Raw genomic sequence first — 26092 nt, 5'->3', positions numbered from 1 at the left:
GGTAGTCAGGGACCTTAGTCTATTTGGTCTTTATTAATGTTGCATAAGCTAAGTTCAATGTAAATACCCCTTTGACATCGGCATGATGTAACAAGAAGTAATAAGAAGGAAAGTCCACGTTAGAGTCACCTAGCTCTGACTCGTCTCCCTCCAACAGATACTCTACAGCTTTCCATTTTAATTTTCATAATTTCCGTCACATACCCACAGCACTCTCCGCCCTTCCAAATTCAAACAGCTACACAACACACAACGTCACCATGAATCAGGAAGCGGCTGATGACGCCACATCTCGTTGCCGAAACAAAACAAGGGTGAAGGAACCAAAAATAGCACTCGCCTACATTATACACACATACACACACATTCTGAAACTATTGTTTTGTATAGTGGAAGCAGGCAAAGAAGAGAAACATTACGATGGTGAAATAGAGAGGTGGAGATAGATAGATAGCCACATAGGCACAACAAGAGAGACAGAGAGGAAGCTGGGTTCGTGTTCACAGTAGTGTGGGAGGAAAACGAGAGAGAAAGAGTTTGGTAAATGGAGGGGGGAATTCTGTATCCCACTACAGCGTGAGAAATCCCAGCATGCAATATGACTAACCTCTCGCTGGCACGGCACTCATAAAGCTGACGCACAGAGAGAGAGAGAAAGAGAATGCGTGAAACTAAGACAGGAAGCAGTTTGGTGGCACTTGATACACATTCGTAGCTCAGAAAGCTAAGGAGGTCAGTAATTTACAGCATGTTTTCCAACACCAACCATTAGTTGGAGTTAAAACAGACTGGTGTTTGGATGCAAAATTTACAAAAAGCACCTGTTTGCATCACTATAATGTAATTTTATTACATCATCACCACCATAATAGGGTATGTGCATCATATGCCTTTACAGAGATTTACCTGATGTTGGGAATTTCCTGATATATACACTATACAATGAAATAGATTAGAAGAGTGTAAGTAAGAGATAAAGCATGACAGATTGTGGTGTTGTAGGAAAATAATCCAAGTTGCTGTTATCATCCCGAAGTATTATGTCCAAAAGGGTTTTATACCACAGCAATTTGGCCAACAGTTACCACTTTTAATTTATTAATGATTTACATCATGCTTAACCATTTACGCTTACATTTAATGCTGTGGATCCTGTTTCTGTAGTTACTGTAGAACTAATAATGCTTAGAACAAACTCATTCATATAAACCTGTTAGATACACAAGTTGTAAGCTGTAAATAACATCCTGAACTACGGTCAGACTTGCTGTTATTGAAAGTTCAATAGCGCTTTGGGTATAAAAAGACAATATTAAATACATTTCAGGTTTACTATAGATAGATAGATAGATAGATAGACGGACAAGAATTACAGCCACTAATAATTTATTTTCATTCCACTGCAAGTTATACACTGTATGTAATTGTGCATGTGACAAATCAAAATCTTGAAAAACATTGATGCTTACTGCGTTTGTTGGGAAAACAAGGTAGATTTTTGTCACAGCATAAATATGAACACATAATGTCACAAACTTCCACAGACTCAGATCTTCAGAATGAGCCACATCCCAGTGCCTCCTCGTGTACACAGTCCAGTTTCTTTTTTATGTTCTCTGTTAGTAAGCAGTGGGTGCATTAATCATGACTCAGTAAAGGTCAAATGAACAACATTTCAAAAGCAAAACTCCACTGGTCCCAGTGACCATTGCTCTTATGCCTACCGTAGAACAGACTGATGCTGGGAAACCACACACTGATGAACAAACTAGTTTCTGATTGTTTAACCGCACTGCTATCCTGCTCCCTGGGTCTGTCACAAACATTCCATATCTGCCTCTTTGTAAATGACTAACGAGCTAACGATCCTGATTATTACTTGATCACAATTGTAGATTTCACAATCATGTGTAGAAATACTGTAGTTTGTCAAGAAGACATGCATTCTTGGTTGGTTTCTAAATATGAACAAACTCTAATAATTGTTCTTCACCCTATAAACTATTTGTAGCCATTTTGTTAGCGCCTCTCACTAAACTAGAACTGTATTCACTCTATTTACTTTTTTTTTTTTTTATAGTGAAGTTATTTGTTCCCTTTTTTTTTTTTTTTTTTTTTTTTTTAAACAATCTAAAAGGCAATCTTATACGTTCAATCTTGGTATGACATGAAGTCAACAGACATTCAAATCATCAATGATAAACTGCTTAGTGGAGTCAGGTTGTGTATTTTCAAGCACCAGAATGACTTGAGCTGCTTTTCTATTCCTTAGTTTTTCTCCCCAAATTTCTCCCCCAATTTCTCCCCCAATTTCTCCCCCGGCACAAACCGGGCAGGGTGAAGAGCACATGCTGCTTCTGAGACACGTGAAGCCAACCAATAAAATCTTTTCTGACTGCTGCTCATGCTACATCACAGGGCAGCGTAAAGCCGGGTGCACACTGTGCGATTTTTAATAGTCCTTTTTGACTGTTGCTTGTCAGACTGTACGAACACAATCCCCACGTTAAGCCACGTCACACTGTAGGATCTGAGCTGTCATTAACGTCAGACTGTACGACAGTCAAGACATGAAATACAGACTCGTACGGAGTAGGAGAAGCCACACTGCAGAACTGTGCCTCAAATCTTCAGACATTGCCAGAATTTAATCGGGGGAAATATTTGATTGCAATGGCCGTTAATCGACTGTCGGGGAACGTGTCAAACTAGCAATCAAAGACTACAGATTTTGGCCTAGGATTATAGGAATCTTTGAGGATTCCCAAAATTTGTCTCAGACGATCGAAGCGTGGCCAAAATCGTACCGTGTGAACCCGGCTTAATCAAATCGAGGGAAAGCGCTATCTACTCTCTTCCACATACATGAGCTCACAGGTGTTTGCGATTGGCTAGTGTTGCTGTGATTGACAGGGGAGAGACAGTACTCCTGACCACGGACGGCTGTGGCATTGTCGCAGTGTCTCCTGACAGTAAGGTGTACGCTTTTCTGTTGTGCCATGCGGTTGCCCCAGCTGAAAACATTCATCTAGTAAGACTTACTGAGGTGCAAAAGTGAAATATCAGAAACTGATTTAGGCTTTATGGAGGACAGATGGACACCGTTTCGATCTTTATACCAGTCTGACAGTCTTAACCTTTTGCTGTTTGATCAACAGGATTTCATGCTTACACAAGAGCAAAGATTCCTTACTCATGTTTATGTTTTGCCTAGATTATATCATAGACTGGAGGCCGGTATCATTTCAGCATGCAAACACACACACACACACACACACACACACGCTGACTGAGATGGATATTGTGAAATAAAACACTTCCCGTTAAAAGCATGGGAGCAAGTCTTGCACAGTTCTCTGTGCAAAAAAAGTGTTTTATACAGTAGACATCAATAGAAGTCTATATGTACTCTACCTGAAATGTACTGTACAGTGTGTGTGTGTGTGTGTGTATATATATATATCTGCTGTATACAGACATGCATTTATCCCTGCATCACAAATTAAATGTGTGTGTGTGTGTGTGTGTGTGTGTGTAGCTCCCACACATGCCCCATATCAGTGAGTGTCTGATGAAGAGAAGCCTAAAGCCCACAGATCTGCGAGACATGACCTTGGGTCAGCTACAGGTCATCGTCAATGACCTCCACTCACAGATTGAAAGTAAGTGCACTTTTTTTTTTTTTTTTTTTTTTTAATAAACGGACTGTGAAATATTTGTGGAAGTAAAACCAGTTTTGGAAATAATTGTTAAAAAAAAAAAATTCATTTGAAACCAGTACAACCCTGTGGAAATTTTTGACTTGGGTTTGGGAAACATCAATCCCGTAAAACCTATCCGTCCGACACTTTTGCTTTTACAGTTCTACATCTGTCAAAAACGAAAGCCGAATACAGACCAACAGAGTCTTAACGGAGCTGTTAAAGGAGCCGACAGTTCTGCAAATACTGTAAGACTAAGGCGTGAGATAACGAGTGCAAGTACGAGATAAACGAGTGCTGGCATACGTACTGCTACTCAGTCAGTCAGTATGAATGATTCAGTCTTGCATGTCAGCCAGTTACTGTAGTGAAACACATCAATAATGATAGAATCACACTTGAAATTTTGTGTAGCAGGGTTCATTGATCACCTCCTACACACACGTGTGCACACAGAGAGGGGGTTTCATGTCAGGCATTTCTGAAAGCATGCACTCAGAATTGAGTTACTTTTGAGAAAATATCTATAAACTGGGAAATTTTACACAGAAGCAGTTTAACGTTTTTGTGATTCTGCTGAAGCAGCCTTATGCAATAAATAAACAAATACATTATGAAGAACAATAAGAAGAATGGTGATGTTTCTAGTTGAGTAATTGTAGTCCTGGGCTATTGTGATTCTAGTGTACAGTTTACTCAGTACAGTGTGCACCGTCATCATCATCATATGTGTGTGTGTGGGTGGCTGAGTGAGTGAGATGGGGTTGCCTAATTTGATTTTGGAATTTCCTCGTCACTTGATGTAGATTGAAAATACTTTAACGTGTACTCTCGTGTCATCTTTCACTTTTCTTTGTGCAATTACAGATCATTCAAGTATGACGTAAATAGATTTGAGAGGATTGATATGCGTTTTTAGTATTTAAGTAATATTAGTTATTCATCGTTACATTGTTTGTGGTAATACTAACGACCAATATTAATAATGCATCATGTTATGGTATACAAAAGAATCTTTCTATAGTACAGAGAAAAAGTATAAAGTGTTTTTAGCTTGAAAGAGGAATTCAAATAGATCCAAAAATATGCTAAAAGGTAAAGGAAAGACTAAAATACAATATAAAAATAATAATATTCTATGTGCTATTGCATTTATTTAACACACACGAGTTAAAGATCTTTGTAAAGAAAAGTGAAAGCTATTTGAAATGTGTTTTCAGTGGTTCAGGAGGAGGATTATAGCGGCATTGTACTCTATTTTTATGTAGGTTTTGTGTTATTTTGTTAAGTCTGTGTTTGTGTCGTGTCTCGGAGCAGGTCTGAATGAGGAGCTCGTGCAGCTGCTGCTTATTAGAGATGAGCTACACATGGAGCAGGATGCTATGCTAGTGGACATCGAAGACCTGACTAGGTGAGGCTTTTTGCGTTCATCCTGGTACATTTGCTACTTTTCCTTAACAACATTTATCTTTTATTTACCTTCTCTGGTCTGATTAGGGAACTGGTGACATATCGGTATAAAGGACTGTTTAACGAAGAATGGTCATAGAAGAATGTTTATTCTCCCTGTGTCCTCATCAAAGTTGATCTCCTCTCCTTTGTCTACAGCGTTAGTCAAAAGTGGTCATGTGAAGTGCCACAATGAAACAAATCATTTATATAATGCACTCGGTTTGAATTGTTTTACTTTTAAATGGTAAATGGACTGCACTTCTTTTTTTAACCATAGCGGTTCCAAAGCGCTTTACACTGTTTCTCATTCACACTCTTGCCAATGGTAGCAGAACGGCATTAACTTGCTATCGGGAGCAAATTTGGGGTTCAGTGCCCAAGGACACTTCGGCACGTGGAGTCGTGAGAAGCCGGGAATCGAACCGCCAAACCTACGATTAGCGGACAACCCGCTCTAGCACCTGAGCCACAGCCGCCCATGGATACCTTTATCCATGAACTAATCCCTCATTTCTAAGCATTAAAAGGTAACTGAACTCCACTGAGTCTTGTTAGTTGCTTCGTAAGCAAAGAATTTTCTGTCGCTGGTCCTTCACAACTTTTAGTCATTAAGGTCCAACTCTTTTCTTTTTCCAGTCTTTAACTGCCCACTGTAACCTCAGATCCCAGTTCCTCACAGGAGTGGAACCTAATGTGGTCCAGCGTGTTGAAGATGCTTTTCTTCTCACCATTAGTTGAGTTACCATAGCTGGATGGGTTTTATTTTTTTTCATTATTGTTGTTTGTTTATTATCGCCAGAGACTGTTGTATGTGAAATGTCCAAGAGATCATTTCGGTTTCTGAAATACTCAAACCAGCAACAAACCACCAACAGCCATGGCACTGAGTTTCCCCTCACTCTGATTGAACATTAACTATAGCTCCTGACCAGTATCTGCCTGAGTGTATGTAGTGCACTGCTGCCACATGATTGGCTGACTGGATAACTGCAGTAATGAGCAGGTGCTCCTAATAAAGTGATTCACAGAGCATTTTGGAAACTTTTGGAACAAAGCCATGAATTCACACAGGCTAACCCTGAGAAAAATGTATGCATTGATATAGAGTGTGTGTGTGTGTGTGTGTGTGTCTCCACAGGCATGCTGAGAGCCAGCAAAAGCACATGGCTGAGAAGACGCTTTCCAAATAATAAGCCCTGCTGTCATCACCTAAAACCTTCCACCATCATGGCTTCGATAAAGAGAAGAGCCACTTTTCTTTTGCTTCTGTGGATGTACAAATACAAATGACGGAGCACTTCCTGACCGCAGAAAAACTCGTGTGTCTCAGATACTGTTCCCGGCTTTCTGTGCAGTGATTGGCCTTGCTTCTTAATAGTCCTTAATTTTAACTTTTTACATTTGCCAGCAAATTATATGTCAAATTACCAAAAAAAATAAAATAAAAAATAAGTATAAACAATATAGTAAGAAAATTAGTAGAAAGTCAGACTTAAAAAGCTAAAAAGACCTCACTGTATAAAGAAAACAAAAATTAACTGCTGACATGTTTAAGTTGGACAGTATTCTGGCCTGTTTTATTCTGCACAAATGGTAGTTTTGAACTGAAACTTTTGATTTGAAGGTGCTAAACGTCTAAAAGGAAACATGCCTGCCTTGTAGTCGAGTCGTAGCTTTTTGGTAATATGTTCACACTGATCGGTATTCAACATTTTGTGAATGTTGATCCTCTGACACGAGTCATTTTAAATAAGTGTGTTAATATCATTTTCATCCTACTGTATTCAGATTCTTTATTTGAGGGAAGAAATGTTTATGTACAAATATGTAAAATAAAAAAATAAAAACTTTGTTTCATATACTGTGGCCTGATGTCTTTTGCCAGCCAGATCTGCAGATACTTCGACATTTGTATACAGTGATGTCCACATTTACTGAGCATGTAAATATCACGGTGTGTGGTCCGAGTATATATACACACATATATTTGTTCTTCGGGCTAAAATCAGAGCAAATGCATAGTTCTGAATGTAAACAACTATTGTTTTATCGAGTCCACTCTTATTAATATTCTAGGAGTAGCTGCCACAGTCAGTCACGTGGTATTCAGTGAAGTTCACTGAGAGAACGTGGCGCTCTAGGCAGATGTTGTACATTTTAAAGACGATGTAATGCGTACGCATAAAAATTTGTCCCCCGGGAATATGCTGAGAGGTCAGAGCACCTTAAAGGCCAGAAATAGATCTCCCCCCCCGGTAACTGAGCGAAACTGACTCACTCTTTTTGCTTGATTAAAGCTGGCTTTGTGTGGTGATGGAGATATTGATTAATATTTTCCCCACCCACACATGCATAGGGTCATAGTCAAGAGCAGAAATGTTAAGGTGTTAGAAATTCTTTGAATTTTGTTGGCAGGAAAACATGAATTCTGACTATTAAGCGATTAGTAATAAATGGTACACAATTTGTGACACAAACTGAGGTTAAGGTTAAACATGACACATTTCTCACGTAAGCCTCAGGCTGGTGCTTATTCAAGTAGCATATAGCACATTTACGAATAGTTGTGAGCCGTTTAACTGAACATTTGTATTCTCACTAGATAGATAGATAGATAGAAAGAATACATCTGACTCTGCACTCGAGGTGTGCATTGGGACAGTGGCTTTTACTTTCATGTGTGTAGGAGCGAGCGGTCAAAATAGAAACAACACGTTCAGTGTGTTAGGAACTTGTGTGGTGCTGTGCAATGCGTTCATTCATTCATCTTCAGTAAGTACTTTATCCTGGTCATCCAACAATGCAACTATAAATGGACATAAAGCATAACGTCATTCTTTAATAAATAGCCTAATCATTGAAATTTTGACAAACTGTTGTGGTATAAGAGGAATAAAAACGCTTCAGGATGTGCTGTTATAAGACAATAATCAACCTCTGGTTGGAAACAGTAACTCTACTTCATGTCAGGCCTCATCACGTCAACCCATTGCTGATTATTTTCCTATAACAGCATGCCACACATGCTTAATTTCTTACACACTAATGGAATAGCCACTAATTCTGGGTTATATAATTTGAGGGATACTTCAATTTAATCAATAATCATTATTATCTTGTCCATTTAGTCACCCAAATAAATGATTTTCTATATAAACTAGTCAGTGATGTCAGTTAGAGGGAATGTGAACAGCATGTTCAGAGATAAAAAGTAAAATATTTTATATAAATGCCTTTGTTTAGGATGAATTTGGCTTCCCTGAGCGCTTGCGAGTCCTTTCAGTCATCAACACGTCCCTGTAGTACAGATTGCTTACCATGCGTTTGCATTGCTTATTTTCAGTTCCCCTTACAGGCTCTAAAAGTCTGTTTTTCAGCTAGACTAGTGCATTTTTCAATGAATAAGCACTGGGAGATTGACTTGGCAAGTCCAAAACTTTCCACTTTTCTCTGCTGATAAGTTACTTGGTTGTTTTGATGTGTCCATGACATTTTTCTGCACACTTTCATCCAGGCTCTGCTTCAACATTTCACAGATGAGGTAATGCTTTGTACACTTTCTCCAAAATTCACATGACACTGATAAAAAAAATTTTTTTTAATAACAAATTAACAGTAACCACTAGTGGCTTGTCAATAGGGAGAGATGAGGCAGAGCCCCACCATTTATAGCAGCCAGTCAGCAAATAATAATCTTAATAAAAGCTCCATATATTTTGAATTACACTGGAATAGTAATTCTCTCTTTTAACTGGCCAGCGATTCAAAAAAAAAAAAAAATAGAAAGAAAAAAAAAAAAAAAAAAAAAAGTGAAGCCTTTCTACCAAGTGGACAAAAATGAGAACTCTGCAACAAGTGCTAAAAGAGGACTTGGGGCAGGAATCCCCCTCTGCCCCACGCTTACTCTATGAACCATTGCACCACGGGAGGAGCAGCAGACAAGACAGTTAATGACAGGGATGCCAGATTGTGCCATTTAAAAATACTCCTCTTATCGCAAATTATTGGAATTAAATGTAATGAATTTATACAAGAAAAAGGGTAAATGCAGACATTGGGTCTATGATGTACAGAACCATTTCTGTACGATAAGTAAGATATATTGGGAGAGGGAAACAGGGATTATGGAGAGAAATATCAGAAATACGTGCAAAATACTTGTTTGCCTATGCAGTGCTTGAAAAAGAGGTATTCCCAAATTATTTTTGGGCTAGCTTGAGGTGTTTTGTGTGGTTTTGTGATGTAGTTGGGCCAACAATTTTGCTGAAACCTGGTTAATGATATTTCCACAAACACTTACACAAACGTCTAAAAACCGTTCAAAACGAGCTGCTAGACTGCAAACTGGACGACTTTGTGTTGTTGATTCTCAATTTCTTATCGCACTAGATATTAGTCCATTGCATAAGTTAATTGTGCCTCTCGACTGAATTTTGTTTGAGGCTGTATCTATATTAATGTCCTTGTACAAATCAAAGTAATGAGAAAACTCTTCTCTCAAAATGATCCAGTTCTGAAAGCACATTGCCAAAATGTATCTATTTTATTCAACGGACATTGTCACGGGCAGCTTTTCAGAAATCGAATTTTTTAAAAAATTTGTTTAAATCTATCCCTAATGAGCAAAGCATAGGCAACGGTGGCAAGGAAAAACCCCCCGAGGTGACGAAAGGAAATAAAACATGGAGAGGAACGAGACGCAAAAGGGAACCCATCCTCATCTGGGTGACACCAGTGCAATAATAAATCATTCCACTTCTATACCTGTATACTATAAAGTCAAGTAGTGCCAAGTGTGTTAAAAGGAACTTGAGTATGAGCATCATTAGAGTTTTAAGTTTCTTGTATCAAACTGAAGTTATCAGCTGTTCAGTGATGGACGGTGTCTGTGAGGTAACAGTTCCACAGTAAACGCATGGTGAACTGTAGGCTATCTGTGCGGAGCCATCCTCAGCAACAGTGAGTGATTTTCAGGAGAGCGAGACTCTAAGCAGAAGTGGGTCCATCAGGATGGATCTGACAGGTTTGGAGGGCAGAAATAGTCAGGATCTCAGTACTGCTTTCTATAATACAGTTTTAGACTACTACATATAAATAGAGAATGTGATAAACTGCTTAAACAGTAAACAGTCTCCATGTTCTGCCTTTTATTGATGTTTGGAGTTGCTTTGGGGGGTTTTTCTTTTTCAGCACTGGTGTTTTTTGCCTCAGCTGACCTCCACTGTACTGACATTTGTCAACGCCAGTGGTTTCCTTGACAATGTTTAAATAAATAGTTGGTGATTTTAATACCAATGCTCTGTGCAGTGATTCTTACCCCCCCCGTGATCAAACTATTTGCATGCTTCTGTCTCTAATAAATGTTTTATTAGCCCACACATTATAAATACATTATGTAAAAATACACATTTGATTACATTTAATCCAGCAACACCATTTTTTTTTAACATGAAGCAAATCTGAAACTTTAAATAACCTTGTTGTAAAAGTCTGAGAATACGTTTATTGATTCTAAACTACCTTGAATTAATTCAACTTTAATTAATCTTTAAAACGAACTTTTGTTGAATTTGTTCATAAGAAAAATATTTCTACTATTAATGAATTGGTTTGACAGAAATTAGTATTATCATTATCATTGTTATTATTTTTATTATTATTATTATTATTGAGGGGGCACAGTGGCTTAGTGGTTAGCATGTTTGCATTCCCTCCTGTTCTGCTGAAGACGTCACTCCATTTGTCGCTCCCCCTTCCTGCTCCACAGAGGACATCGCGCTCCCCTCATGCTTCGCAGAGAGCATCACTCCCCCCTCTAGCCTCGTGGAGAACTTCGCTCCCCCCCCTGGCCTTACAGAGAGCGTCGCTCCCCCCCTCTATCTCTGTGGTTAACGTCAATAGCCCTTAGCCCTTGGGCTGGCTCCGCCTTGAGCTCCTTTCCCCCAACTGGCTGCGTGATAGCCACTGCTCCACGACCAAGTCAGACCAGAGATATCGTGTCATCTCTGTGTGGTACAGAAGAGACTTCCCCACATCTGTACTCTGTAGAACACATCAAGCGTCCCATTCCTGGCCTCCCGATGACAATCGAGTGAACTTGAAAATCCTTAATAACATCTGGTCTGGGTGTCTAGGGCCCCCTCCTAAACGTATTATGCACTTCGGGGGTGGACAGGACGGTTATGGTGTTCTGTCATGGAAATTCCAGAAAAGGGACTAGAGACTACATTTTCCATCAGCCACTGCACCTCACCTGACCACACCACATGACTCTCTGCACCTGTTCTCAATTTCACGTTCATTACCGTTCCCCTATATGAGCCTCACTCTGTTTCAGCCACATTGTGAAGTAATTGCTCAGTTTCACTTGTGTTCAGTCATTTCCAAGCCTTCCCCCCGTATTGCTATTCTGGTTTTTGACTTTGTTCCCTGGATTTTGTACTTTGGTTACTCTACGATATCCTGTTTGCTGATAGCCTGACCCTTTTTGCCTGCCTTGACCCTGAATATGCCTTACGTATTGGATATGTTTGCTGGACTTTTATTAAATAAACTGCTTAAACTGCATTTGCATCTGTCTCCACCTCTCCGTAGTGACAGATCGCGATGGATAAATGGTACAGAATATGGATGGATGGATTATTATTGATAATAATAAATAAATAAATAAAAATATAGTAATAATAATAGTATTAATAATAATAATAATAATAATAATAATAATAATAGTAGTAGTAATAATAATACTATTATTATTATTATTATTATTATTATTATTACTACCACTTTAAATTAGTTAAAGTAGTAGTAGTTTATTATTATTACCATTATTATTACTATTACTACTTTAAATTATTATTATTAATAGTAGTAGTACTACAACAAATAATTGTAGTAGTCTATTAATAATAATAATAATAATAATAATAGATGCCTAAATAAAATAATAATCATAATAATTACTGCTATTCATAAGAAGAAGAACAAGAAGGAGCACAAAAAGGAGAAGACAAAGAAGAATGAGTAGTATGATGAGGAGAAGGAAAAGGAGGGAGGAGGAGGAGAAAGAGGAGGAGGATGACTAGCAGGAGAAGGAGGAGTTATAGTAGGAGGAGGAGAAGGAGTAATTATATAAGTGTTATTTATTTATTTAGTGCATTTCTCATAAGCACAAATACAACAACGGGATTTACCTGGTGGAAAAATATTCTGTTATATCAAATATTTTTCTTTTTAATAATGCAATTATTCAAGTGAAAAGTCTAAACTGGAAATTCCATGATCCTAATCGAGTGCTTCTTTGGATCTATCTTTGGCATAAAGCCTGTCACAGTTCTGTACAGTAATTCCCCTCTTCTTGATTCTCGGTATCTCTAACCCTATGAACCGCAGTGAGCAATTTACCTAGCCATGTGAAAATCTTAGCAGTCGAGTACACGACTTCTATCTCTTAGTCACACTTATAAAGTGCTCGAGTTGTTCAAGAGCAGAGAGTAAAATTAATTGTGGTTTAGTGAGCTGAGTCATGTCTGGATTTGAGGAACTTCGCTAACCACAAGCATGTAGCCATGAACTGTACAATCTGAAACTGACATTTGGGCCAATTGCCATTACTCTCTGATTGAATGTCAACATTTACGAGCAGTTAAGGAATAAGAGATGAGCTCAGGGTCTTTACAGTGGTGAAAGTGACAGGAGCACGAACATCCTAAAATGAGTTGGTCTGCCTTGAATCATATTGTCTCAGTATCAGGGAAGTGTCCAGCCTTTACAACTAACGTGTAATAAAAGTACCTTGTTTTCACTCAATAACGTATTTCTTTGAGATGTCTCACACTTCAGAGTCCCACCGCAGTTCTCTGGTAGTCCTGGGGGGGGTTCGAGCTTGCTGCGCTTTCCTGTGTTAAATTAACAACAGAGTTTAGCTGAACAATCTGCACTTAGGCAATGGAAGAAAATCTGTATTAATTATCTGAAACTCTATTCAAATTCCCAGTCATGTGAAGCCTCAGCCTGGAATTCTTTTGCACAGAGATGGTTTGATTGCCTTATTTCCCTGTCTATTCCGTTGCACAACTTCCAAAAAGAAATGTCACTTTCAGAATTATTCAGCAAACTTATTCAGCCCCCACCTGGATAAAATCAACTATGTGCGTGTATGAGCTAATCGTTCTTAAAAGTTCCCTGTGTTGCAAAACCTGTTCGAAAGTACAGTGGGGAAAAAACATGCAAAGAACAAGAAATAGATTTGGATGCAGAGCATTTGCTGTGATTTCACTTGCCTTAAATAATAAGACATTAGAGGAAGATTGTTATTGTTATGCTGCGTGTCTGCAGAGTGTCATGATTTTAAAGTTGTAATCGTATAAATATTGTAATATAATAAGGTGAGAAGCGGTTTTCGACTTTCTTACAACTTCATTACCAAGACGCCAATAAAATCGCCAATTTTTTTTTGCAGGTGATCGGTTTGATCAATAAGGTGCCTTTAGGTCAAAATCATGCAAAGTAGCACTGAATAACTCTCTCGTACCCAATAAACCAGCATTGTAAATGTAAATAAACAGGAACTCTAGATGAATGTCAATTACAAAATCCCATTTCAGCAGCCAAGATTGAATTTGTACAATTTTTATACCCCAGTATTGCAGAATTCCTGATTCTTTTTTTTATGTTATTATTTTTAATTCATTTTAAGAGAAGAAAAAAAAAATGAGAAGCTGGAGAGACTGCTATAATGAAAATGAGAACAGAAACTGACTTGTCCAGCTGGTTCCACAACATTCAGCGAGACCATAAACGGTGAAAAATGTGACATTTCGTTCATTAATAAATTGTAATTGTTGGTAAATACAACACTTTAGGACATACTCTTTGGTAATTAATCATGATGTTGGGGTAAAAATAACTGCATCACACCACCCTGTTGTAGAACATGCCCAGTCTTGTTTTGTTCCTTACTTAAACGACTATATTAAACTACATGTAGTACAAAAAGCACTGAGTAATACATTTTTTAGACATCCTGTGTAAACCACTTCATGAATTAAAACATAAGTGACGGCAATGTGGCAAGGTGTAGCGAATAATTCTAACAATTATTACTGTGACAACAATTAAGATCATCCCGACTGTGATTGTTTTGTGCTTTTAAATAAACAAATTCCATTTCGGTCAAAAGTAAGGGAAGAAATGAAGAGATTATTTAAAAATAATAGTGTCTAAAGTCAAAACACATCGAATAAAAGCACTGAAATCCAACTTAATTATATTTAATATAATTATTTGCTACATGATCAGTGACCATAGCGCCAAAATGATCCTGACAAATAAGCTTCTGTATAAAGTAAAACATTCTTAAGATGATGAGCACTTATATAAATCCAGTTTTTAGCTAACAATTTTGACATCATCGTCCTCAAGGCTGTGTTTGTTAGCATGTTTGTTTATGGCCACGTGACATGAACATGAATATGATTTTCTAGACAGTGTGATTACAATCATACCATTGTTAGGACCAAAAGCTTACATGGCAAAGTTTTTTTTTTAAATATGGTACATATGATATGATATTTTAAACATACTATTTTAATATATTATTATTGCATTGGTTTAAGATTCAGTCTATCAGTAGTTTACTATTTACTATTATTGTAAATAACTGCTGCTGGTAAAATTTTAATTATTATCATCATCATCATCATCATCATTACTGAGAAACCATTTTCTTATTAAAAATAACTTACATAAAAAGATTCATAACCTATTCACATTACTTTTGTTAGGTAATGTTTTATTAAAATGATTACTTTATTAATATGCCGTAATTGTACAGTCTGGCACTCGGTTCATTCGATTATATAATGTTTAACTAATTAGTTCATAATTACTAATGCAAAAATGACTACATTTTAAGCTGTATTAATTTTTTATTTTTTAAAGAATTCCGCTTAATGATTCTGCCTATAACTGTTAGTTTAAAATAAATAAATAAATAAATACTATTAGCCTAGTTACATATGAAATGCACGTGACGCATCATTTCACGTGCAAACCTCGAAATATTACGTGTAAGAAATATTAAATACATATTTAATATTTAATACATATTTAAATACATATTTAATATTTAGAGAAAAGTATTGACTGTTAGTTAACCTCTTTGCGGTTCATATGCCAGGTACTTCTTACAAACGAGCTATTTATTTGTGTTTTTGTCGTTGCGTTGCTCGCGCTCATGTTACAGTGTGACAGTGAAATCAGTACTTAAGACTTAAAGTCATCACTAATAATACGAACGAAAGAAAAAAAAACAGCAAAAGATTAATCAAACATGAGCCAAGCATGTTGACATGAGTTCTTCCGCGATGGGTGTCTCAGAAGATGAGCGAAACTGCGCTCCAGAGGTTAATTCCAGTTTCACGCGCAGTCTGGCCGCATGTGCCCGCTGGCGGCTGCGCGCTGTCTCAGCCACTGTACGCAAGAGAGGGGGAAATCCCGGCCTCTCCAAGGACTCTGAAATGGCTATAAAACACCGCGGACAGTTCACTTCATCATACTACTGCGAAGCGTCTCAGCTCCACACCATATCCTACTACTGCTCCAACTTCACACTGCTGAACATCATGTACGGTGAGTAACCTCTGATACACTCTGCACCCAGCAGCTTCTTTACGCACAATTACAAATTTAGAAATTATAGGGGGGGGAAATGATTTTTTTTCGTTTGAGGTGCGTTTTATTTATTTACTTGTTTATCTATCCATCAATCTATCTAGGCTATTTATTTAAGAAATCGTATTCATATTACAGGCTACATATTATTCCGATCAGAGTAAAAAGGTATAAAAGGTTTTAAATTAGATTAGATATTTACGAAATATATATATATATATATATATATATATATATATATATATATATATATATATATATATATATATATATATATATTTAATTATCTTGTTTACATTCACACGTGCGCGCGCGCCTGCAATCAGCAGAGCCCCTAAGCATGGAAATGATTTTTGTCTGTCCATTTTCTTTCTAGGATATGGTATATAGAGTGTAATAAAATATATTTTACACTTGTATTCGTACGAAAGCCATCCGTTACTACTGGACCGAACAGGTTTAAACCAGACTTAAGGTCAACTTTGAGGATGTTACAACCACAAATGCCTACATATATTTTTAATAATAATAATAATAATAATAATACATCCATCCATTTTCTATACCGCTTAATCCTTTTCAGGGTCACAGGGAAACCTGGAGCCTATATTAGAATTATACGTCTAATATCTAAAGCTAAACATAATAAAAGGCTGTACAACCACCATGATGCGCGTCTTATTTACACTCGCACGTGCACGCGCACCTGTCATCAGGAGAACCCCCGAGGACTTCTGTGTGCCCATTTACAAACATTTGGCTGTACCTCTCTCTCCCTCCGCGTTGCTCCGTATTAATAAGGAATCTGTATTTTCTTTATTTAGGCTCTGCTCTGTATGTGCTGATTTTTGCGCTCGTGAACCGCGCTGCCGTGGCGACTCCAGTGCGCGCGACGACGAGCGTCCTAAGCGACCACGCGCACTGCACGACGCGCGCCAGAGACCTGCTCACCGTTCTCAAGCGCGTTCTCGATAACGTAAGTAACAAAGCAATCGATAAAGTAATCAAGTATGTACAGTGGGCCTAAGTAGCCTAAGCAGTGTACGCAAAACAGCTAGTCTATAGTAGTCTTTGTCAAATTATATATATATATATATATATATATATATATAAAATCAAGTGATCCTTAGGCACAAAATAATTTAAATAAGCCCCAGAGACAGCCCACCGTCTATTAAAATTCATAAACTTACACGTACCGTTTATTAAGCAAGGAACAAAGCTGTTATAGAAGGATATGCATATCCGATGAGAACACTTCCCAAAGAGTTTTATTCTTCTTACATCACAGCAGTTTGCCAACACTAACAATATTTTAGCTTGTTTATTAAATACATAATGTTACTTAACTTCATACAATATTGTCTAGTTTTTTTTATTATTTATCCGTTTATCGTTACCTTACAAGGTTGAACAAGTTAGGTCAGACCTGTCAGAGCTGCTGTTATAGAAAATGAATCAATCAAAATATAATATAATATAAATATATATCATTCCAAACCCCAAGATCAATTAATATTAACGGCAGTCTACTAACCTCAGCGCTGTGTTGACAGAAATGAGCTGTGAGCGTCCGACTATAATGAGTTGGGGAAAGTAGTTGAGGTCAAAAAAGAGCTTTCCCCATGAAGAGTTTATTAAAAGTTTGGCCTTTTATAAAATAACGTAGGGTTTATTTGTTGTTTCCAGAAAGAAAGGAAGAAAAAAGAAACGCTAACGCTACGTTTCTTCTTGTTTTGAGTGTAAAGTTCATGCTCGCGCTCATTAAAACAGCTGTGGTGAACGTCCCAAATTGCGCACTAGCACACTAAATAGTGTATCACAAAAAATAATAAATAAATACGCCACACCAGTTGCTGCCTCACATACAGTAGGTAAGAGTAGGCTACTGTTTGGAATGATTTGGGAAGTGCGTTAGATGCGCGTCTCTCACGCGCTATATGCTAATTAGAGCCATTGGCCAATCACAGTAGGTCATTCAGCTTGATTTCACCTGCCGTTAATATGACAGGGTTTATATGCGTCACGTGACTTGTATTGGTACGTCACGTGACGCATATAAACCCTGTCATATTAACGGCAGGTGAACGCAAGTGGAGGGTTTTCTTGTCGGCGAAGGACTGAGGAACCATGCACTAGATACGACTTTTGTAGACTAAAGAGCTACCAAAATACTCTGAAATTTTTACATTGTAGCCTTTTAACCAATTTGTTTTTGTTGCACAGTGAACTGAATTAACAATATACACCACAACAGACCCCAAAAATTATTTTTGACAAATCTGTGGGGGGGATTATTAAAGTCAATCACAAAGTTCTATAAGGAACCAAAAAAAACCTATTCTGTGATACTGCTTTAAAGGCATGTTTATTTATTTATTTTTTTCAGAAATGTAATGTAACTGTGATAAATACATAAATGAAATGAAAGCGCTACCCTGAAACACATATGTTCATAATAAAATATTTGGGATGTGCTCATTAATTCTGTTCGTTCCTGGAAGTTCCTGGAAGATAGACTTTAGAATGGTGTTTAATAGGAGAAAAAAGAAGAAAGGATCCCAAACATAAGGGATATGGGTCAAGTTTTGCTCTTAGCTCCTATAATAAAATTCCAAAATTCTCAGTCTCCATTTTCTAGCAAGTTTCAATGTCATTAAAATAAAATGTACAAGTAGTGGAGACAAGTGCAGCTTGAAGACATCACGGGAGAGACAGCTTGGCTTATCAGCAGTTTATCAGATGACGAGCACAATGGCATGGACTAAAGCGCTGCTGCATCGCTCTCTGTATGTAGAGATGAAGCGAGGGCTGAATCTCACTGCATGTCATTCAGAGTGGATTTTTCCTTTAAGTAGTCAAAGTATAAAGTAATAAAGTAAAGTACTATGTTTTAAGGTTAAAACAAATTCATGCTGGTTGTTAATATAATTTTGTGTAATCTGACACAGCCAGAAAAGATGAGATCCAATATACTGTTTCATGGATTTAATTGCACGGACCTGGAAGTGGTGGTGAACCCAAACACACAGACAGCGAGTGTGTGTCAGCCCAGTCAGGTAGGAACACCTGTAGACAGCCTGATAAGTACAGGTTTAAGTGATCTGATTTTAAGTTTGCTTCTTCTTCTTCTTGTGTTTTCCTTCTTCTTCTTCTTCTGCAATGTTATGCTTCTTTAATGTTTTTATTTTAGTTTGATTAATCCCAGTGTGTACATGTGCGTCTTACAGGACATGAAATGCTCTGATCAAACATCTTCTCCATTCGATGAGGTAAGAGTCAAACCGAGAGCATGCATAATACTAATATTATTTCTTTTCTTCATGGTAGGATAAAAAAAAAAAATTGATTCCATTGCAAATTGCAGATTTTTCTTAGATTCATCTAAATTGTTTGCTGCATCTGAAAATCATCTCTGACAAAAATAAATCAATTTAAATGTGAATATCTAGGCAGTTTATAGATGTCATCTCACTCTCTTGTCTGTTTTCAGACTCAATGCTTGCAAAACATCGCTAATGATCTGGACTATCATGGATCCATGCTCGCCGAATATATGAATACTCTGGATGAGAAGGCGAACTCGGAGTCTGTGAAGGAGCTCAAGTCCATTACAGAATCGATACATAATCTTAGGGAGGTAAGACAAGTGTGCAGATCATCGCTTACACAATAAGACCTTTGAGGAATCATGATCTATATGCTTATTATATGATAAAAGCTTATCAAAGTTTTAGCAGTTTGCAATTCAAGTGAAATATACAAGAGGACGCTAGAAATGATTTATTAATTTGTTTTGATATTTGCCATTTACTGAGCCAAAAAAATTGATACACATTTAAACAAATAAGGGAACTACGGTTGGATTTTGGTTAAATACATACAAATGAAGTTATGTGAATTATTATAACGTTGCAAGCTGATGGCTAATTTAGCATCTTAATAATTCAAGTACTGTTGGATGTTGAAACAGGCGTCTATCTATCGAAAGTGCTTTGTATAAATATTCACGCTCCTTGAGCTTTTCCACATTTTGTAGTGTTACAACCTGGAACTGAATTGGATATAATTAGGATTATAGGCCTAGGGTTGGTTGTTCGAATCCTGCCTCTGCCCTGCATATGTGCATGTTCTCCCTGTGCTTCGGGGGTTTCCTCCAGCTAGTCCATTTTCCTCCCACAGTCCAAAGACATGCATTGCAGACCGATTGGCATTTCCAAATCGTCCGTAATGTGTGAATGTGTGTGCGATTGTGCCCTGCAATGGGTCGGCGTCTGGCCCATGGGGTCCCCCATCTTGTACCCAGAGTTCCCTGGGATAGGCTCCAGGCTCCCCCATGACCCTGTGTAGGATAAGCGGTACACAAAAAGGATGGATGGATGGATGGAAAGAGTTTGTTAGAGATCACAGAGAAGGTTTTACAAGAACAAAATCTGGAAAAGTTTAAGGGGTAAATACTTATTCAAGGCTATCAATCTATCTATCTATAGTTTTTTAGTCATCTATAATGTTTTTCCACACCAGAGCTGCAAACTGCTGCCCAATCCAGAGTCTTCAAATGATGTAAGTTTTTTTTTTTCTCACTTCTTTATCATTTACACATTACACATAATCTTTAACTTTTTCAAATCTTTTAAATCTTTAACTAATTCATTCCACTTTGTAAATCTTAGAAGTGGAAGTCCACTAACTCCTTCGAAGACCGTAAGGACCTGTGCAAACAGCTGAAGGGCTTCCAAGTGCGCACCATCACCATCAACCGAGCGCTCGGATACATCTGCGCAGGGGAGTATCAGAAATGATTCTGCACTTCCACTACAATCATCATCATCATCACCTTTTAAAATCTCAATCCCAACTGTTTTATTATTTATTTAACATGGACTGTGTAAAACTCCGCACTACTACTTTGCAAAATCTCCACAACCTTTATTTATTTCATCTCTGTGATAAGAATGTATAAGCTAGCTACATCTCCATGGTTGTCAATTGAGACCTTGTGGTGTTTTTATATGGTTGTTTGTCCAGTAACTTATTTATATTTATTTTAATTAAAACAAAAAACTATTTATTTGTATTGGTGCATACAGTACCATTTTATTTATTACCTATTTATATTAAAGAATTTTGAAATAATTTGACCTCTGCAAGCTTTATGTGTGTGTGTGTGTGTGTGTGTGTGTACAGCTAAGCATAAAATACAAATAATCATTTCACAAAAAAAATAATCACAAAGCACATTTAAGTACACAAAAGTAGCAGAACTACTCCTGTTTGAACAGTCACATGTTTATTCAGTCATTTGTGTTTTATTGTAGTTACAGCAATATCTCAATGAAAAACTTCAGAAGCTAATGAAAGATGAGAAACTGTATTTTACAGACTTTGGAATTTTAAGGTTGTGTCTGACTTTTTTTTTTGGCCAAACGTCATTTTTATGAGTTATATGTTTGCACATAAGCTTTAAAGCAAATTATTAATTAAAAGCATAAAAATCGAGAGAGAGAGAGAGAGAGAGAGAGAGAGAGAGAGAGAGAGAGAGAGAGCTATCTACATTAACCTTATGGACGTTCAAAACTTCTAAAAGGTTCAAGTACTTTATGGCTCAAGATCTTAAAATCACAGTATTGTCAGATAGAACCTTATCATTCTATGGTCTTAAAATATTAAACAGTCAAAGGACTTATGTAGACTGCTAGCTTGCTAACCACTAATCAGCCTACCAGGGAACTAAAAAAGAGCTAAGTTCTGAAGATTTACATATTTTTTAGCTTTTTTTATTTATTTTTTTTTTGCAAGGAAGTCTCCAGTGTCAGTGTAACAGTCAGGATTAAAGCTGTAATTTAAGGTATTTAACTTAAGTATTTATGGAAGGATGGAAGGCTTTCTGCTTTGTCCGGTTATAACGTACTACATTTACATTTATGACATTTGGCAGACGCCCTTATCCAGGGTGACTTGCATTTATACAACTAAGCAGTTGAGGGTTAAGGGTCTTGCTCAAGGGCCCAGCAGTGGTGGCTTGGCAGTGCTGGGATTTTAACTCATGATCAGTAGTCCACACTACTCAAAATAGCATCTTAGCAAGTGAAAATACCTTGAATATAGTCAAATCAATCTAATATTTCTTATTATAAGATCACAATACAACAAATATAAGATCATTAATCCTTTTTCAAGCCATTTATGCTCATTTCAAGCTTGAAATAGTCGTGTTCTACTGGCAGATCATTTTGCTCATTTTAAGTATTTATTTCTAGAAAGAAGCAAAATGATCTGCCAATAGAAGAAAACTACAAGCTTGAAATAATGTCTAGAAACATGTTTAATGATCTTATATTTGGCTTATTGTAATCTTATAATAAGAAATACTACACTTTAAAAAATGCTGGGTTATTTTTTCGAGCCAAACGCTGGGTTGAGCCTTTTGGGCCATTTAATGGCTCTTGGGTAGTTTTTGGGTAGTTTTGTATAACCCACCTGCTGGGTGAGTGGTAAAACATAACCCAATTTGGGTTGTTTTTAACCCAGTGTTTGTAGAGTGTAGATAAATTAGACTATGTTCAAGATATTTACACTTGATAAGATGACATTTGACCTACCACTGCCCTGATAAGAACATATACTGTACTACACTTGATCTGCTAAAAGGCAGAGAAGCGAACTAACTTCTTTTGTAGACGTCCCAAAGGATTGAAGAATAAAACACTTTGGGACATGCTGTTGTAGGAAAATTATCGACTTCAGGGTTTTAAGAGTAGCTCACACCAGCCCGTCATTCATCATTTTCCGATAACCGCATCCAAACACCCAGAACAGACCCTATGATTTTTACGATTTTTACTTAACTACACTTTGGTATTTGTCTTAAATTTGCGGGGAATTACATGTCTGTAGTACAGTGCTAAGCCATGGACTGTGTTCAAAATGGCATTCTGTATCAGAATCTAATCCACACCAGCATTAATTAATTAATATTCTCAGTCCCAACAATGCCTAGATGACAAACTAATTTTTAGGTTGAACAAAAATGCAGCCAGTGCTATTTGCTAAAATCTGTAGTGAAGAATACAGAAGCAGCCACAATTAGACATGCAAGTACTGTGAATGACTGTACACTGAGACCATAGTTCTTGGTATTGTGACCGAGTTTGAGAAAAAAAAGAACATGTTTTTAAAAGTCTTTGTCCGATCCTGAGATCGGCTTGCTGTCTGCGGGCAGTTTCACATTTTCTCCCCGTGTCTGTTTGGGTTTCTCAGAGTTCTCTGGTTTCCTCCCACCTCCCAAAAACATGCCAGTAGGTAGACTGGCTTTGTTAAATTGCTCCTGGGTGTAAGTGCATGTGTAAATGTGCACGTGATGCCCTGCGATGAACTGGCACCTCGTTTGTTCCGTATTCCCGCTTCACACCCAGAGTTCCTGATAAAGTCTCCGCATTCACTACGATCCTGAACGGGATAAAGCACTTACTTAATATGAATGAACGAATGGATGAATGATGAGCCCTAATATAGAGACATACATAGAGACATACATTTTAACCCCTGTGATGAAATCTGATCTGCGATTCTCTTCATCTGAGATCAGATGGCATCAGACTGCACAGCAGTAACCACTCTATGGAATCTATTTTACATATTAGAAAAAAAAGAAAGAATGAAAATATACAACTAGTGAATTTATACACAGACCTAAAAAAAAAAAAAAAAAAAAAAATACACAGATACTATTTACAGTACACAGAAATGACTGAAAAATAGAAAAGAAAAAAATTCAGTAAAACTTTCTCTGAAGGTCATATCAATGATTACGAAAACATTCATAATGTTATTGTCAAGGATTTTCCCTCCGAAGAAATCCCCTCGGCACGCATGGACTACCTGAAGCGTGAAAGCGCACGCTTCCGGGTTTTCATTGACTGTTCACTTTTGACAAGTGTGTTTGTTATGGTTTCTGTCCTGTCTCCGCCCCCGTTATGTTACTGGTTCTTTCTTAATGTCTCAGCTGTTTTGTGTTATGCCCTTTGATTTCGCTATATAATTAAAACCCTGTGTGTCTTCGTGTGTCTTTCTGGGCGAAGTATTGTTTCCGTGTTTTGTCGCCAGTGCGCTACCGAGCCTTTGTTCTGTGTTCTCGTTTCCGGTTCTTTGATCTTATTGTTCCCAGTTTCTCAATTTTCATATTCTGCCTTTGTCCTGTCTACCTTGCTTGTCGATCGCCTGACCTTTAGCCTGTTTTTTGACCATGATTGATGGTTTAGTTTAGCCCAAATAGTGTTCTGTCCTATATTTACCCAGCCTTTGGGCTAAAAATAACCCAATTTGGGTTGTACTACACTTGATCTTAGCCAAAACGAAGAGAAGCAAACAAGGATGTTCCAAAGGATTGCTGCGGTATTTGAAGGATAAAACACTTTTCATGACGGTTATAATGCATTCATAAGGCAGTATACATATTTCTATACTTGTTTATGAAAATGCATCACACTTTATAGCTGTCTTTATTATGCATTATGAATTGTTTACATTATGCATTATAAGTTCATAACACATTATATCAGTGCCCAAGTTTGCATTATGAGTAACAGACATAACAGTGATATAATGTGCCCTAAGTAATAATATTACTAACATACTGTGTTTTAACCTTTGCCCTTATGTCATAAATAATAATTATAACGATTCGTGTAATGCCATATAGCCTTCATAGAAAGTGTTACTAAATTTTCCATAAGCTACCAGTACTCTTTTTGCTACCACAACTAAAAATAAAAACAAAACCAAAAAAAAAACACACTAAATGTTATCAACAGTGAACAAAAAATTGGTCCAAATGCTCCAAAAGCTTAATGGGTAAACATGATCAAGCGTTCCTCTGAGTCAACACAATATCTGGAGTGGTTTATATAATGCCACAAAGATAACATGATAAAAAACTGAAATGTGTAAAAAAATAAAACTGAACAAAAAGTAGACAGTACACAGGGATATAGAACCTATACACTCAAGTAGTTACAGAGCACAGCTCCCATGGTGTATGTGAAGCACCATATTATTATTATTATTGTGTACTATCCTTCATCTGTGCTTCATAAAAGAATGAATGTTTCTGGCCTGCATTTTCCCATTCATACACACCAAATAGCTTTCCACAAATAGCTGTCAAAATGAATCTAGGAATTTTTTTGGATTACTCCCCACCAAAAAAGAGGAATAATTCTGAAATTGGACAGACCCTGAGGGATACACAGTCTTAAAGCTGATGGCTCCAGAATGCAGGGCTGAGATCTACAAAGTCCAGAAATGCATCCACCCAAGAACAAGTTCTGGACTTATTTAGGGGAGTCACTGCGTCGCATATCTGAAAGAAGAGAGACAAAAACAGTATAGTACTCACATACATAAAGAAAATGTGCATAGGGCATCATTTCCCATATCTCTACACCTACACATTGTAACCTCGTGTATGTTTGAAGGAATGACAATAATAATAATAATAATAACTATGCTTTGTGAAAATACCAACTGGCAGGGTTCTGGTGACGTAACCAACCAGAGTGGCTCCTCCGAAAAAACCCCCACTTAGTTTGCACCATTAAACCATCAAATACAAAATTTTTTTAGGTAGTACACGTCTGAAAAGTGGGCGGAGAATGAGTAGAAGGAAACAAAAAATGCACCATTGAAGAAACCGTGAACGAACAAAGTATAGAGCACTGCCCTCCTTCGCTAAGATACAAGATGACGAGGCTAATGTTAGCCCTCAGCAGAGTGAGATGGCAAGTTTGACAAAGGTTTTAGAGGAGATAAGGGACTTTAGCAGGGACACGAAACAACTAACTGAGATTATCTCCGAGCTCACCAATGTTGATCAAAAGATAGCGGTGGCAGGGACGCGAATCGAAAAGGTGGAAGATCACGTTCAAAACGTGGAACAGACATTAAGCAAGATGAAAAAAGCTTGGCATTGAGAGAGCACATCGAGCGCTTGCCCCGAAACCTGCTGACAAGGAAGACAAGCCCCGGTCAATAATAATCAAATTCCGTTTTTTATCGAGGTAAAAAAGAGATTCTGCACCAAGCCTAGGGAAAGAAGAGGGCGTTTTTTTACTGACAAACCAATATACTTCGACCAAGACTACCTTCCGGCAATCCTGCAGAAGCGGAAGGAGTGTTCTGAAGCAAAGCGAGTGTTTAAACAGACACAGATCTGCTACCAGACCCCGTTCCCTGCTAAACTACGAGTGTTCTATGAGGACGGGACG

The 26092-nt window shown here is 37.5% G+C and overlaps 3 protein-coding genes across 11 annotated transcripts in view; 2 read left to right on the top strand and 1 right to left on the bottom strand.

The window, feature by feature from the left end:
* schip1 (schwannomin interacting protein 1) overlaps nucleotides 1–7012 on the top strand; it is a 358752-nt gene extending 351740 nt beyond the window's left edge. For 3 of the 8 annotated variants that reach the window (XM_017495932.3, XM_053673555.1, XM_053673556.1), the window contains 3 exons: nucleotides 3539–3662; nucleotides 5019–5112; nucleotides 6292–7012. In XM_017495932.3, the coding sequence (XP_017351421.1) occupies nucleotides 3539–3662; nucleotides 5019–5112; nucleotides 6292–6343 (270 nt within the window). In that variant the 3' untranslated portion in view covers nucleotides 6344–7012. The other 5 variants (XM_047162628.2, XM_053673551.1, XM_053673553.1 and 2 more) reach the window with 3 other exon arrangements.
* A 10919-nt stretch (nucleotides 7013–17931) lies between these two features.
* Nucleotides 17932–21813, top strand: il12a (interleukin 12a). Its single transcript, XM_017495124.3, has 5 exons — nucleotides 17932–18886; nucleotides 19058–19099; nucleotides 19321–19467; nucleotides 20352–20390; nucleotides 20501–21813. Exons 1-5 carry the CDS (start codon nucleotides 18740–18742, stop codon nucleotides 20627–20629), a joined length of 504 nt encoding a protein of 167 aa, XP_017350613.2. The 5' UTR covers nucleotides 17932–18739; the 3' UTR covers nucleotides 20630–21813.
* Nucleotides 21096–26092, bottom strand: part of si:dkeyp-97b10.3 (NACHT, LRR and PYD domains-containing protein 1b allele 3) — a 35057-nt gene continuing 30060 nt past the window's right edge. For both annotated transcript variants that reach the window (XM_017495620.3, XM_053673639.1), the window contains one exon: nucleotides 21096–25188. In XM_017495620.3, coding sequence (XP_017351109.1) covers nucleotides 25160–25188 — 29 coding nt within the window. In that variant the 3' untranslated portion in view covers nucleotides 21096–25159. The remainder of the gene's footprint in view (nucleotides 25189–26092) is intronic.

Source organism: Ictalurus punctatus, chromosome 20 (assembly GCF_001660625.3).
Source record: "Ictalurus punctatus breed USDA103 chromosome 20, Coco_2.0, whole genome shotgun sequence".
Taxonomy (NCBI): Eukaryota; Metazoa; Chordata; class Actinopteri; order Siluriformes; family Ictaluridae; genus Ictalurus; species Ictalurus punctatus.
Note: the sequence above shows the minus strand (reverse complement) of the source record. Positions and strands in the feature narration are given on the sequence as shown.

Excerpts from the sequence above, each read along its gene's own strand:
- il12a (XM_017495124.3), top strand. The coding sequence starts at position 18,740 with ATGCTGGTTGTTAATATAATTTTGTGTAATCTGACACAGCCAGAAAAG. Across the intron at positions 19,100-19,320 it reads CATCTTCTCCATTCGATGAG|ACTCAATGCTTGCAAAACAT; the intron begins GTAAGAGTCAAA and ends GTCTGTTTTCAG. Across the intron at positions 20,391-20,500 it reads ATCCAGAGTCTTCAAATGAT|AAGTGGAAGTCCACTAACTC; the intron begins GTAAGTTTTTTT and ends TGTAAATCTTAG.